This window comes from Enhydra lutris, unplaced genomic scaffold, assembly GCF_002288905.1.
Source record: "Enhydra lutris kenyoni isolate GAN:26980312 unplaced genomic scaffold, ASM228890v2 scaffoldscaffold17, whole genome shotgun sequence".
Classification (NCBI taxonomy): domain Eukaryota; kingdom Metazoa; phylum Chordata; class Mammalia; order Carnivora; family Mustelidae; genus Enhydra; species Enhydra lutris.
In genome coordinates, this window is record NW_019154101.1 from 20636729 (window position 1) to 20650423 (window position 13695).

The 13695-nt window shown below is 36.7% G+C and overlaps 1 protein-coding gene across 6 annotated transcripts in view; it reads left to right on the forward strand.

The window, feature by feature from the left end:
- Nucleotides 1-13695, forward strand: part of LOC111147680 (tRNA methyltransferase 11 homolog) — a 63902-nt gene that overhangs the window by 24666 nt on the left and 25541 nt on the right. For 5 of the 6 annotated variants that reach the window (XM_022503896.1, XM_022503897.1, XM_022503898.1 and 2 more), the window contains 4 exons: nucleotides 1645-1809; nucleotides 3434-3506; nucleotides 3631-3762; nucleotides 12445-12565. In XM_022503896.1, coding sequence (XP_022359604.1) covers nucleotides 1645-1809; nucleotides 3434-3506; nucleotides 3631-3762; nucleotides 12445-12565 — 491 coding nt within the window. The remainder of the gene's footprint in view (nucleotides 1-1644; nucleotides 1810-3433; nucleotides 3507-3630; nucleotides 3763-12444; nucleotides 12566-13695) is intronic. The other variant, XM_022503899.1, reaches the window with a different exon arrangement.

Below are 13695 nucleotides of genomic sequence, written 5' to 3' on the forward strand. Positions count from 1 at the left end.
CTCAAAATTTCCTATTTTAAAAATATAAAACCTTTCCTATCAGTCCTGTTGGGGCCCTTTAATTGCCACTTTTTTTTCCTCTTCCTTTTGCCAAAGTGCATCTCGAAAACTAGTATTTACTTGCTGTCTCCTCTTCATCTCTCACTGTCTTCTGTCCATTATTTTCTAGCTTTCACGCCTACTGAAAACTCTCACTAGTGCTACAGATCTTAGCATTTGGCAGTGTTGACTTTCATAAAGCCTCCCTTGGTTTTCTGGATCCCACGTGGCCTCATTGGGTGGTACTTCTACTTCTTTGGTTATTCCACCTCTGTCTTCTTAAGGCCCTGTGGATTTCTTTGACCTCTGCTAACATGTTGCTTTCTCTGGGCTTCTCTCTTTGACCACTTTTCCTCTCACAACGCATACTATGCAGAGTCATGCCATTCTTCTCCTTTTGATTTTTTAAGTTTTATTTTTATTGTAAAGTAGATCAAGATACAGAAGAGTGCATAAAAATAGAATAATTATAGAACAAACACATAACTGCCACCTAGGTTAATAAAAAATGTCATTCATTCTTACGGTTTTATGTTAAGTGCATATACTGATAATCTCCTCAGTGTATTTATTCTGGCTTCCAACTACCCACTGAATAGTTCTTTCTGAATGTTTTGTGGGTAGCTGACAAGCATGATCAGTACATCTCAAATCTCATTTTTTCCCCTAAGCTTGTTTTTCCTCTTTCTTTGATTTTTTTTTTTTTTTTTTTTCGAGAGGAAGCAGGTGGGACAAGGGGAGAGGGAGAGGGAGAATCTTAAGCAGGCTCCATGCCAAGCATGGAGACCAGTGGTGGGCTCAGTTTCATGTCCCTGAGATCATGACCTGAGCTGAAATCAAGAGTTGGATGCTAGAGGCACCTGGCTGACTCAGTTGGTTACATGGCTGCCTTTGGCTCAGGTCATGATCCCAGAGTCCTGGGATCAAGCCCCGCATCAGGCTCCCAGCTCAATGGGGAACCTGCTTCTCCGCCTGATTCTGCTTGCTGCTCTGTCTGCTTGTGTTCTCTCTGTATCTCTCTGTCAAATAAAATCTTAAAAAAAAAAAAAAAAAGAGTTGGATGCTTAACCAACTGAACCACCCAGCCACCCTGGTTTCTCCGATCTTAATCAATCCACGGTATGATCATCCATTGTGTCTCCTAATACTAGAACTTTTGAATTTCTTCCTTCAACCTCCACTTTAACTTTTCATCTGTAATGTCTCTGCAAGGGCTCCATGGTCATAGCATTCCTTCATTTCCCAAGTTAGCTCTCTTCATTTCTGTTTCATTTATAAGGGACCATGCTCTATAGAGCTTTGTATCTTAACTTGTATATGCTTTCAATTCAGTAAGTATTTAATGAGTGTTTAAGGCAGTTTTACTTGAAAGGTGATAGAAAAAGATCAGTTAGACAGTACATTTTACTGGTCAAAATACATTTTTGTAGTAAGTTGAAATAAAAATAACTTTATGTAAATAAAGTTAAGATTTTAAGTGAAAGCAAGTTTTATTTGAATAAACGTAGGTTTAGATGAGTTAAACATTATTTTAGCTGAACGATAAGAAAGAGGAATGCTCTATTTGATTTAGTAGTTTCTGTATTCCTTTTTCTTTCCCTTTAGGAAAGGCTAGTAGGAAAAACCAAAAGTGGAGAGGACCAGATGAAAACATTAGGGCAAATCTTCGTCAGTATGGTTTAGAGAAGTATTACCTCGATGTCCTGGTTTCAGATGCGTCTAAACCTTCCTGGAGGAAGGGCACATATTTTGATGCAATCATCACTGATCGTAAGTTTATTTTTATACAAAAGTAGGAGTAGGATTAGTTTCCTAAAGTCATTTACATTTGAAGTAGAAAATGTATCAACACACAGAAAAATATCAGCTTGTACTAGTATTCTCCCCCTGCTGCCCCCTGACTTCTTCACATAGTGAGAAGGAAAAAACTGAATATAAGGCAGTATACCAATTTAACTAAGTAGTTAAGAGTTTACTGTTTTGGTTTTTTAAATTATATGTATTGACTTGTCTTTCCTTTTTTCTCTTCAGTTTATTTTTTGGAACATATATTTATTTTAAATTTTTACTGTAATTGATTATTAGTATAACAACTGGAGCCAAAATGTCATTTGCAATTAGAGTGTTAGGTGTCAAAGAAGAGAGTTTTATTTTTTGATTTTTTTTTTTTTTTAAAGATTTGTTTATTTGAGAGAGAGAGAGATCATATGCCCCACCCCCCCTCCTCTTGAGTTGGGGGAGGGGCAGAGGGAGAGAATCTTCAGGCAGATTACTCACTGAACCTGGAGCCCAGTGTGGGGCTCAGTCCCACAACCATGAGATCATGACCTGAGCCGAAACCAGGAGTCAGATGCCCCAAAGAAAAGAGTTCTTTTTACCCCCAAAGAAAAGAGTTTTAGATAACACGTAATTCTCCATGTGTAAGCTTTGGTGTTTTGTTTTGTTTTGTTTTTGTAGCACATGTTTTGACTGACTTCTCTTTTCTAGAATTACAAAAAATTTGGAATTTTGTGAGCCAATAGGCTTGTGAACCCATTGAGCTTCAGGAATGTGAATAAGAACTTGTTTTCCTGTGCCTCATGAGTTCTGGGCTTTGCAGACATACTATCTAAGAATAGGCTGGCCTTTTCTACCATATTTTGCAATAAATAAATCTGTAAATAGTAGCAAGGGTATCTCTACCCTTTTGTCTCAGCTCCCTTCAATTCTTTGGTAACTTAGGTGCTCCTAGATCTAACAAGAGAAAAATTACCAAGGCATTACACTGTTAGTATGAATCGGCTTTATAAAAATTGGGTGACTTTTTACTTAGAATCTAACTTATTGTTTGTTCTCATTCTGTTTGTGTATTTATATAAAGTATGTAACTTTTTTTAATCCGTTGAAAGTGAGTTGGCTACACTGTAGGCTTTTACCTCTAATACTTCAGTGTGTATTTCCCAAGAGTAGGGATAGTCTCTTAGGTAGCCAGAGTATAGTTATCAGTTTCAATAAGTCAGTGCAATTATTGAATTTTATTTTGTCACCTACTTTTGTTGTCACCCAGTAATATCCCTTTATTTATTTCTTTGCTTTTCTGTCTGGGACAGTATCCAACCTGGTATCAGGTATTGCATTTGGCAATATCTCTTTTAGGCCTCTTTTAGTTGTCACACTGTCATAGCCTTTCTCTTTTTTTAAGACATTGACATTTTTTAAGAAGGCAGTGGCCTGCTGTCCCTCCCAGTGTTTTAAATAGAACGTTCTTGTGTTATGTGTTCTTGCTTGGAATATTTCATAGGTGGTGATGTGTTCCTCTCTGAGTGTCCCATCTGGAGGCCCATGATATCCATCTATGCCTAACTGGTGATGAGGTGACTTTTGACTATCCATATTATTTGTGTTTTCTGTCTAGCTCCATATGGTATCAGAGAATCTACGAGAAAAACAGGTTCTCAGAAGGAAATACCAAAGGGGATGGAAAAATGGTAAGTAAAAGTTAAATATAATACGATACTATTTTGAGAAGAAGCATGTTACTCTTTTTAATTAGCTAAGTTTAACAGTCTTAAGGTTTTTCATTGATTTTGAAATTCTGTTTTCTTTTTCTAGTCCAGAAAGCCATGTTCCTGTTTCCTTGAGTTATCATCTGAGTGATATGTTTTTTGACCTGTTAAACTTCGCAGCTGAGACCCTCGTATTAGGTGGAAGACTAGTCTATTGGTTACCAGTGTATACACCAGAGTATGTAATGCTGAATAATTTTATTTTTAATTTCATTTTTGTTATGGTATTTGTATAACATTTTTCCCATATTTTTAATTGGATTTAGAGTAAATATCTTTGTGTTTAATGTTTATAATCATCTTTGTTTACCTACATATGTGTATAAAACAGTCCCCTTCCTCTTATTGATTGAATTGCTTTGACCTTTTCATTTTACATCAGGAGTTGGCAAACTATAGCCTGTGGGCCAGATATGGTCCTCACCTGTTTTTATAAGGTATTTGAATTAAGATGAGTTGAACTAAGATGGGTTTTTACATTTTTAAAGAGTAGTTAAAAAAGAAAAAAAGCAAAGAACATGTGACAGAAATATATGTGGCCCACTAAGGCTAAAATATTTACTGTCTGGTCCTTTAGAGGGAAAGTTTGCCAAACCTAGTTGTGTGCCATCATTAGTTCAGGGTCTGATATATCATAGCTGCTGATAACTGTTTTGTTAGGCCACAAACATAGGTAATTTTTAACAACTTATTTGAGGGATTCATCTGCCACAAGCTAGCTTTAATATATATTGGCTATTATGATTGCCTTAAATGCAGTAAATCCTTTTTAAAAGCTAACACTGAAATAAAAACTGTGCTTATATTTAAAGCTTTGATTATGTTCCACATGATTGGTTTGGGTTTTATTATTCAGTAATTATTAACTATAAACAGAGCTGTGTACATCAACAATGGAGCAAATGATGTCTTGAATAAGACAGAATCTTTAAATTTGAAAGATAATTTAATATCAAGCTCAAAATATAGCTGTTTCTCTAATCTGCCATAGTAATCTTTTTTTTTTTTTTTAAGATTTTATTTATTTATTTGACAGACAGAGATCACAAGTAGGCAGAGCAGCAGGCAGAGAGAGCGGGGGAAGCAGGCTCCCTGCCGAGCAGAGAGCCCGATGTGGGGCTCGATCTCAGGACCCCGAGACCATGCCATAGTAATCTTTTGAAAAAATTATTTTAGTTCTTATGTTTACTATACGTAATTTTACAGAAAGCATTTTAGAACAGTGTTAACTTGTCTGTCTTTTCAGTATGGCAGATGGTCCTTCAGCAGTTGGAAGCTGTGCTGTTTTTTGTTTTAAAAATGTTGTATTGGAAGTTACTGTGGACTGACTTTAGTCACATTTTTATTTATCAGCTGATAAGACTGTACACTGTACACGTTCATGTCCAGACTCCTTAATGATGGCCTTATGTTTTGCTGCCAGTGATAATCTCATGTAATATTTTCACTTTAGAAATAAGGAAAATTAATTCCAAGGAGTGAAGTGACTAGTCTATAGTTAGTAGCTAGCTAAGCTATTTGGTTTCCTTATTCCTGTGGCTATGTTTGCTTAATTCAACAGTCTACCAGATCTCATGTACCTGATATGGGAAGCAATAGATGGAGTTTTACTAGTATTTTTGGATAAAATCACTTTTGTTTGTTTCTATACAGAATGGTTCCTGCCTTAGACAAGCTGAATTCTAGCAGCAGTTTTTTAAAAGATTTATTTATCTGGGAGAGAAAGCCTGCATGTGTACTCGCGCATGCAGAGTCAGGGAGGGGTGAGGGGAGGGAGGGAGAGAATCCCAAGCAGACTCCCCACTGAGCTTGGAGCATGATGCAGGGCTGGACCCCATGACCCCAGGATCACAGAGCTAAACCAAGAGTCGGACACTCAACTAACTGAGCCACCCATTGGCCCCCCACTTTTTTTTTTTATAGATTTATTTATTTATTATCAAGAGAAAAGCTTCCTGTTTTAATTTAAGTTTCAGGACTAAATTTTTAAAAACTTTATTTTGAGATAATCTCAGACTTACATAAAAGTTTCAAATGTAACACAAAAAACTCTCCTCATCCAGATTTTTCCAACTATTAATGTACACCTATTGTATCTTCTTTCCTCACCCATTACATTAGTCACATAATCATTATCATTCTTCTTTTTTGGAATGATTTACGAAGTTGCAGATAATGATGTCCTCTAACCCCTACATAATTCACTGTATTTCTCAGAAATAAGAACATTCTTGTGAAACCACAGTCAGCCCTCCAAGTTTGGAAATCAGCATTGATAACACTGGTCCATTTTATGGACCCTATTCAAAATTTACCAGTTGCAGTCCATCTGAGAAAATGGGCTCTGTTAAGCCATCAAATCATTCTCCTCCAGTCTAGAATATGTCCCCATTCTTTCTTATCTTTTGTGTCCTTGACAGTTTTGTAGAGTATATAGCTTATATTAAAGGTTGGCCCTCAACGAGGGTCCAACTGGTGGTGTTTTGTTTTGTTTTTTTTTTAGAGAGAAAGAGGTGGCAGGGTGGGGCAGAGGGAGAATTGATGTTTCTTTTCTGACCAGATTCAGGTAGTGCCCTTGGTAGGAACACCACAAAAATTATACTGTGTTTTGTGTGTTGCATTGGGGGGCATATGGAGTTAATCCCTACTAGAGCTCTTTGATTTGATCATCTGATTATTTTGTTCTCTCAGGGTTCTCCACTGTGAGCCATCATTTTCTCCTCTGATTAGTATTTCATGGGGGGAGATATCCCAAGATTATATCAATATCTTGTTCTTCATCAAATCCCTCTTCACAATGACAACTCCATTGTTGACAACCACTACAATGATGACTTTTCTGTTCCATCATTCCTTCTGCATTTATAAGTTGGCATCCAACTGTAAGGAAGAGTTTTCCCTTCGTCCCCCATTTGTTTACAAATTTATTAATTTATTTTGCTATGGAATCATGGGTGCTTATGTTACTCATTGGGTTATAATTCATTACTGTCCCTATTTTGTTGCTCAGATTGTCTCAGATTTGATCAGTGGGAGTCACTTTGAGGTGGTTCCTCTGTCATTTTGAAATGTCCCCATTAGTTTTTGTATACTTCTTATTTTTTGGCATTTCTGACTGTCCACTATTTTGTACTTTATTATTCAGTTATAATTGGAGTTGAATGTACTTTAGAATATCTTTTGTAGTTCTTTTGTCTTTTCCTTTCTCTTTATACAAAATTAAATTGGAGGTACTTTTAAGTATTTTTAATATTTCTAAAGATCTTACAAAATGGACACTGGATTTTTTTCAGTAACTTCTTGATTTTAATAATTTGCAACAAGGGAAAATTTCCACATGCATATTATCAGAGGAATATTTTAGGAGTAGAAAAGGGATACATATTTTTATCACTTTTTTTTTACCTTAGCTGTTTATCAAGGGAAAGATTTCGTTCAGGTATGTGGCTGATGCACACATGGGAAGACTATGTTCTTTACTTCCCTAACTTCATCCCTGAAGAAAGTTATGTCCACATCCTTTGATGTTCATTACTAGACTTCTGTTTATCCTTCTTCCTTTTTTAAAAATAACTTTATTTCCATTTATTTTATGCAGAATATACTCCTAGTAATAAGTTTGTTTCTCCAGTTTCCTCTGGGATGTCTTTATCTTCTGTACAACCTCCTCTTCTGGTTTAGAAACAGTCTGCTTTTTTTCAGTAAGATCATCTTACTGAGGCAGGAGAGCTCACATACAGGTTAATCCAAGCATGAGCCCTGTAAGTTGTATGTCGTCACATCTTGGGGGCTTTGTTCACCAGGATGTGCTTAATAACCAGAAAGTCTACATCCAAACCCATAAATTCGGCATTATTGTCTGCATTTGTAAGCATGTGCAATAAAAATTCAGCACTCTTTTGGGCCACCAGCTGTTTGACCTGGGCACACTTAACCACCTCTGCCATTGCAGCGACAGAATGGCACAATGGCTTCTGCAGTGTGACATCCTTCAGATAGTTGGTGGCTTTTCAGATCTGCATACCCCTGATGGCCTGGATAGTTTTATGTGTGTTCTTAAAGTGAACATGAAGATTTGAACCTCTTGATTTGCATGATTTTGGGGGTTTTCTGGGTCAAGTGAGTAGCAAACCATTTTCAGAGGTCACCTCAGGCTGATTATGGGAAGATCATCTCCTTCCCTTTAACCTAAGGTGATCTTACTAATGAATTATTATTACTACTGTTAACTTATTAATGAGCTTAGTTTGTCTTGTGTTTGTCAGGAAATGAATTATTTTTACTTCTGTATTGTATGCCATACAAAATCTTTGTTCTTTTAAAATAGCACAATATTATTAGGAATTTAAGACCAAAATCATCTGCAGAAGTTTGGAATAATTTTCTTGCTTCCGAATTAAACAATTTAGAATTAGTTTGATTATATTGTATTAAAAATATGGCTTTTTATTGAACTAAGAATAAAGATTTCATTTTAAAATTATATATTAGCACAGTTATAATTTTAAAACTTTTTTTACTTTTGGTGTAGTGAATATAGGCTTTTAGTCCTAATACTGAATTCATGTATTCAACCAAATTCTGTTACGTAATTCAAGTTTAAAAATAAGAATTACAGGGGCGGGGCGCCTGGGTGGCTCAGTGGGTTAAAGCCTCTGCCTTTCGGCTCGGGTCATGATCCCAGGGTCCTGGGATCGAGCCCCACGTCGGGCTCTCTGCTCAGCAGGAAGTCTGCTTCCTCCTCTCTCTCTGCCTGCCTCTCTGCCTACTTGTGATTTCTGTCAAATAAATAAATAAAATTAAAAAAAAAAAAAGAATTACAGGGGCTCGGGGCGCCTGGGTGGCTCAGTGGGTTAGGCCTCTGCCTTCGGCCCAGGTCATGATCTCAGGGTCCTGGGATCGAGCCCCATATCAGGCTCTCTGCTCAGCGGGGAGCCTGCTTCCTCTTCTCTCTGCCTGCCTCTCTGCCTACTTGTGATCTCTCTCTTTCTGTGTCAAATAAATAAAAAAAATCTTTAAAAAAAAAAAAAAAAGAATTACAGGGGCTCCTGGGTGGCTCAGTTAAGTGTTTGCCTTTGGCTCAGGTCATTATCCCAGAGTCCCTGAATTGAGCCCTGCATTGGGCTCCCTGCTCAACAGGGAGCTTCTGTTTTTCCCTCTCCCTCTGCCCCGCCCAACCCCCAACTGTGTTCTTGTGCCCTTGCTCTCTCCCCTTCCCTCCCTCCCTCCCTCTCTCTCAAATAAATAAAATCTTAAAAATAAATAAGAATCACATATTACAATCAAGTTCAGGTATTATTCTTTAAACCCAGGGCATTTTGAAAAGTATAAGACGTAATACAAGTAAAGTACTACCTAAAAGCTTAAGTTATTTGTGAAGAATCATTGGAGCTGATCATTGAAAAAGGATTTTCTTTTTGGCAATTTTAAATTGTAGTGAAGAAATTGCTACTCAACAAACTTGCTGTATTTCCTCAAATATAGATTTTCTCCACTTTAGTGTAGTAGATTTTTTTACCAGCATCAAGATAATCTATACACTTTGTATCTTTTCACCTTTATTTATTCTGTCCCTATCTTTGATAAATCATTTCTTCTTTTCTCAGCTGATAAAATTCTGGTCATCTTTCAAGGCTTGGCTTAATTGTCGCCACCTCTGTGATACTTTTCCAACCCTCCTCAGCAGAATTAATCTTTAATCTGTGCTCTCATAGTTGTTTATTCTTATCACTCCTAGAGACTGACCACATAAAATTGCTGTAAACTGCTGGTATTTATGGGTTTGTTATCCACAGTTTCAGCTACTTGCAAGTCACCCTGAAGATCTGTGTGCTATTCGTTTGGGTAGCATAAATTCAACTCCTTTGTGTTTGATGTTACAGGAATTGCTAAACTACTTCATGCACTTGTCTGCTCAGGCTTTAAGTATCCATATAGTGTTCTTTTCTGATTGGCATTAGAGACAGATTACTCTCTTGAGGTGATTAGAAACTTCATTTCTTTGTGAAAGATGTTTTGTAATAGAAATCCCATTGCTACTGCTTGTGTTAAAAACATTGACAAAGTAAAGAAGCTTAATAAAGTATGCCCCAGCGCAGGATATGGGGGGGGGAGTGTATTTTTTTTCCCCAATTTTATTGAGAAATAATTGACATACCTCACTGTATAAGTTTAAGGAGTATATGCTGTGATGGTTTGATTTACATAGGGGATAAACTTTAGTAAAATGAATTTTGGAGTGGCTCAGAGCAGTGAAGGGAACATGGTTTTTTGGTGTTGTTATGTTCAGTTAGCCACCATATAGTACATCATTAGTTTTTGATGTAGTGTTCAGTGATTCGTTAGTTGCATATAATACCCGGTGCTCATTTTTTCTTTTAGCTAGGAAACAAGAAAAAGTAATCCCTTGACCTGTTTTCAGTGAGTGCTCTAATCAGTGCAAAATCTTTTCTCAAATGGGAGGTGAAATTCTAGTGTCATTTGGAAATAGCTTGAGGCATGAAGATTCATAGGAAAATGAGTATCAAAATTGATTCATGGAAAAGCTAGAGGCCTATGCGCATAGTTAGTTTTGCTTTTTAAAAAATAATGTAATATAATTTGTATATCATGAACGTCATTTTTTTAAGTTTAAAACTCCATGGTTTTTAGTATATCCACAGAGTTGTGCAACCATTACCACTTTCTAATTCTGGAACATTGTTGTCACCCCTAAAGAAACCCCATATACATAAGCAGTCACCACCACTTCTGCCCCTGGCAGCCACTTATCTATCTCTGTGGACTTTCCTGTTGTGCCTGATTTAGGTTTTAAATAGATGTTTGGATTGTAGGGCTATAGTAATAAAACCAAAGTGAAGATAGCATACTGTACTGTCATAATGACCCAGGCGTAGAACAGATTTATGGCTTCTATTTAACAGTTTGTAAACAATTCATTGCAGTATGCTGGTATGAAATATATTAGGACATATATTGTTAACTGATACTTTTAAATTCTTAGCATGGTGTTTTGGGAGTATGGTATACTGCTAAATTGATTGGTTCTAGTATAATAGGGTAATGGTTAAAAACTAGCTTGTTAATGGTAACGATGACCCAAATGATGTTCTTTCATGCTTAACCTCAAAGATCAAGCTGAAAAGGTAATTAAAATACAGAAATGTTTTTCTGCTCTTAAGTCAAATGCCTGGTGACTCAGTTTCAGCAGCTTAGCATCATTTGGGTCATCAGTATCAAGTAAAGTTGCATTGGGTTTGTACTTTTAGATTTGATTTGTAAATTTGTTTTGGTTTTATAGTTATATAAGCATATGGACTTTATATCTCACTTATATATCTTTACGTTACCTTTTAGTACAAATCTTTAAGTCCACTCTGTCAGGAAATAAGAATTTTTTCCCTTTAAAAAAAGGGTACATAACTAAGTTTAAACAATACTATTTCAGAAATCTACAAACCATGCTTTTTCTAGCTTAAAGTCAAGGCTATATCTTCTTTCTGTTAACCATGGTGTAGAATGTATTCCTTCATATCATAAATGCTTCGTGTAAAGATTCCAGATTTGATGTCAGTTAATATTATGAGAAATACAACTTTTCTGACTGTATAGTGAATATTAGAGAATTGTTAGATCAGGCGAAAACTGAAATGGTCATTACGTACTGGAAAGCCCTAAGAAAGGATGCAGAGGATGACTTCAAGAGAATTCTTTCCACTGATAAAACAGTGAAGTGCATTATGAATGTTGCTTGGTAAGTGGGTGTTGAAGGTTTTGAGCATGTGGTTGAGGTAATGAGGGAGACCTCATTGAAGGTCAGAGGGGCTAGAGAATTCAGTAGAAGAGTGGTAGTGAAGACCACGTTGATGTATTGGAATAGGCTAGCTGAAATGGTAGTAGTCCTTTACAGGAGTGCTGTTTGGCACCTTTCCCAGTTTGGACCAGAGTTTTAAAATTTCCCGTGTGATAAATGTTTGTGGAGGCAATCTAGAAAGGTATCAACATTTGCAAAGGAGAAATAAAAAAGGGCAATCTGTAGTGTTCTTCACCTATACCTGGTGAGCCCCCTCCGCTGCTGTTCTTCAGCATTCTTGCTCCATAGCTATTTCCCCCTCATCTGTCACCTGTGTCTTTTGGCAAGATTGATGCCAACAACCTAGCAGATGTCAGGTGCTAAGCTACTGCAGCCTGACTGTCCTGCTTTCCAGGTGTCCTCTCCATTCACGTAGTATGTGTGCTGGATAGCAGCAGTCACCACTGCTCATGATTGTGGCTTTGATTTTATTTCGTGATTAAGGTGACCATGGAGTATTTGTTTTATTGGTAGTTTATTTGAATAATCTTATAAATAACTTTAGTCATTTACAAAGTAATAGAGGTCTTAAGATGCCATTGAAATTTTGCAGGGACACTTCATATTATGGGGAAAGTATATGCTGAGTGGACATTATTCTTTGGGAATTTATAAAAATTTCCACATGAATCAGTCCCTCATGAATGTCAAGGGGTTGTTGTAGAATATATTTCTGTCTAATGTGCTCTTGTGAGATGCTTTAGGGTGGAGTCATTGTCTTGTATTTTTGTGGTTTAAATACTTGGTATTCTTTCATAAAACATACTTGCATTCTCTCTTAGTCTACAGGTAAAAGAATTTAAACTCCCTTTTTTTAGATGTGGTAATATTCAAATACTTTGCTTTTTAAAAATACAGATTGTTTATGGATTATCTGGACAGTTAGCCTGTGTGAAATAAAATGGAACAGCATGTAGTGGGGGGATGTCCATACCACATTGGACAATTCTGTGATGATCCTGTGTGGTATGTGCATGTGAGCCTAAAGGTCAGCTGTTCTTTCTTCAGATACACTGAAGAGATGGTACCCTGGCACCCTTGCCTGAGGCTTATTAGCAACTGTGAGCAGAAGCTTTCCAGCCACACATCAAGGCGCTTGATAACAATGGAAAAGGTGAAGAAATTTGAGGTAAATTATCCTAGTATTTTTTGGCTAAATTCTGGAGAATCCATTTTTTTTTTTAGTTTTCTTGTAATGGAGTTTGAAATTGTTAGTCCTTGATCTTTAAAAAGTTACCAAATTCAGGAAGGGGTAGAAGTTCAAGAGGTTTGCGGTATTTGGTGGAATTTAGAGGGTAGGAGTTGGTTATAAAAGTTGAATAGCAGTGGGGCGCCTGGGTGGCTCAGTGGGTTGGGCCTCTGCATTTGGCTCAGGTTATGATCTCGGGGTCCTGAGATCGAGCCCCGCGTCAGGCTCTCTGCTCAGCAGGGAGCCTGCTTTCTCCTCTCTCTCTGCCTGCCTCTCTGCCTACTTGTGATCTCTGACTGTCAAATAAATAAATAAAATCTTAAAAAAAAAAAAAAAAGTTGAATAGCAGAATGGAAATAGAAGTTGACCTTAAATTAACTTCTTATCTTTGCCACTAATGCAGTTTAAAACAAACAAATAAACAAACAACACAATTAAACAACTCTTGTCTAATTAGCAATCTACTAGTTACCCATTTTTCTCCAAAAGCAAGACCTACTTGATTATGGACTATTCTGAAGAGAAAATGTCACTTTATATAATGGAAAAAGTAATTTGCTGTTAACTGTTAGGGCCCAACACATGTTCTCGCCCCACTTTCTCTGATACACACACACAAACACACACACATTATTCTTCGGAAGAACAAAACATTTGTTATTTCATATCCAGATCAGAATTTATACGAATAATGCCTCATAATGGAGCTTAATTAAATCTACAGAATGCTCCTTGGGCTGTACTTGTCTGGATTGACAACACAGCTTTCCCAAAGTAAACTTCAGTGAGCTCCATCTTTGTTTTTGATCTCTAGGGTAAGCAGAAGTTTTGTCAGATTCATCTCCACATTTGATGTTTTTCATCTAATTCACAGCTCATGGATTGTTTCACAGTAATGAAGCCTAATATTTATTTAGTACTTTTTTAATATATTATTGTGTATTTCTTGTTTTTGTCCTTTTAATTTCATTTGCTACCTGTCTCTAACTTAGATCTTATCACCATATACCTGGTTTGTGCTAACATCTCCTAAATTCTCTCTTCCATTTTTCACACCTCTAGTTCTTAAT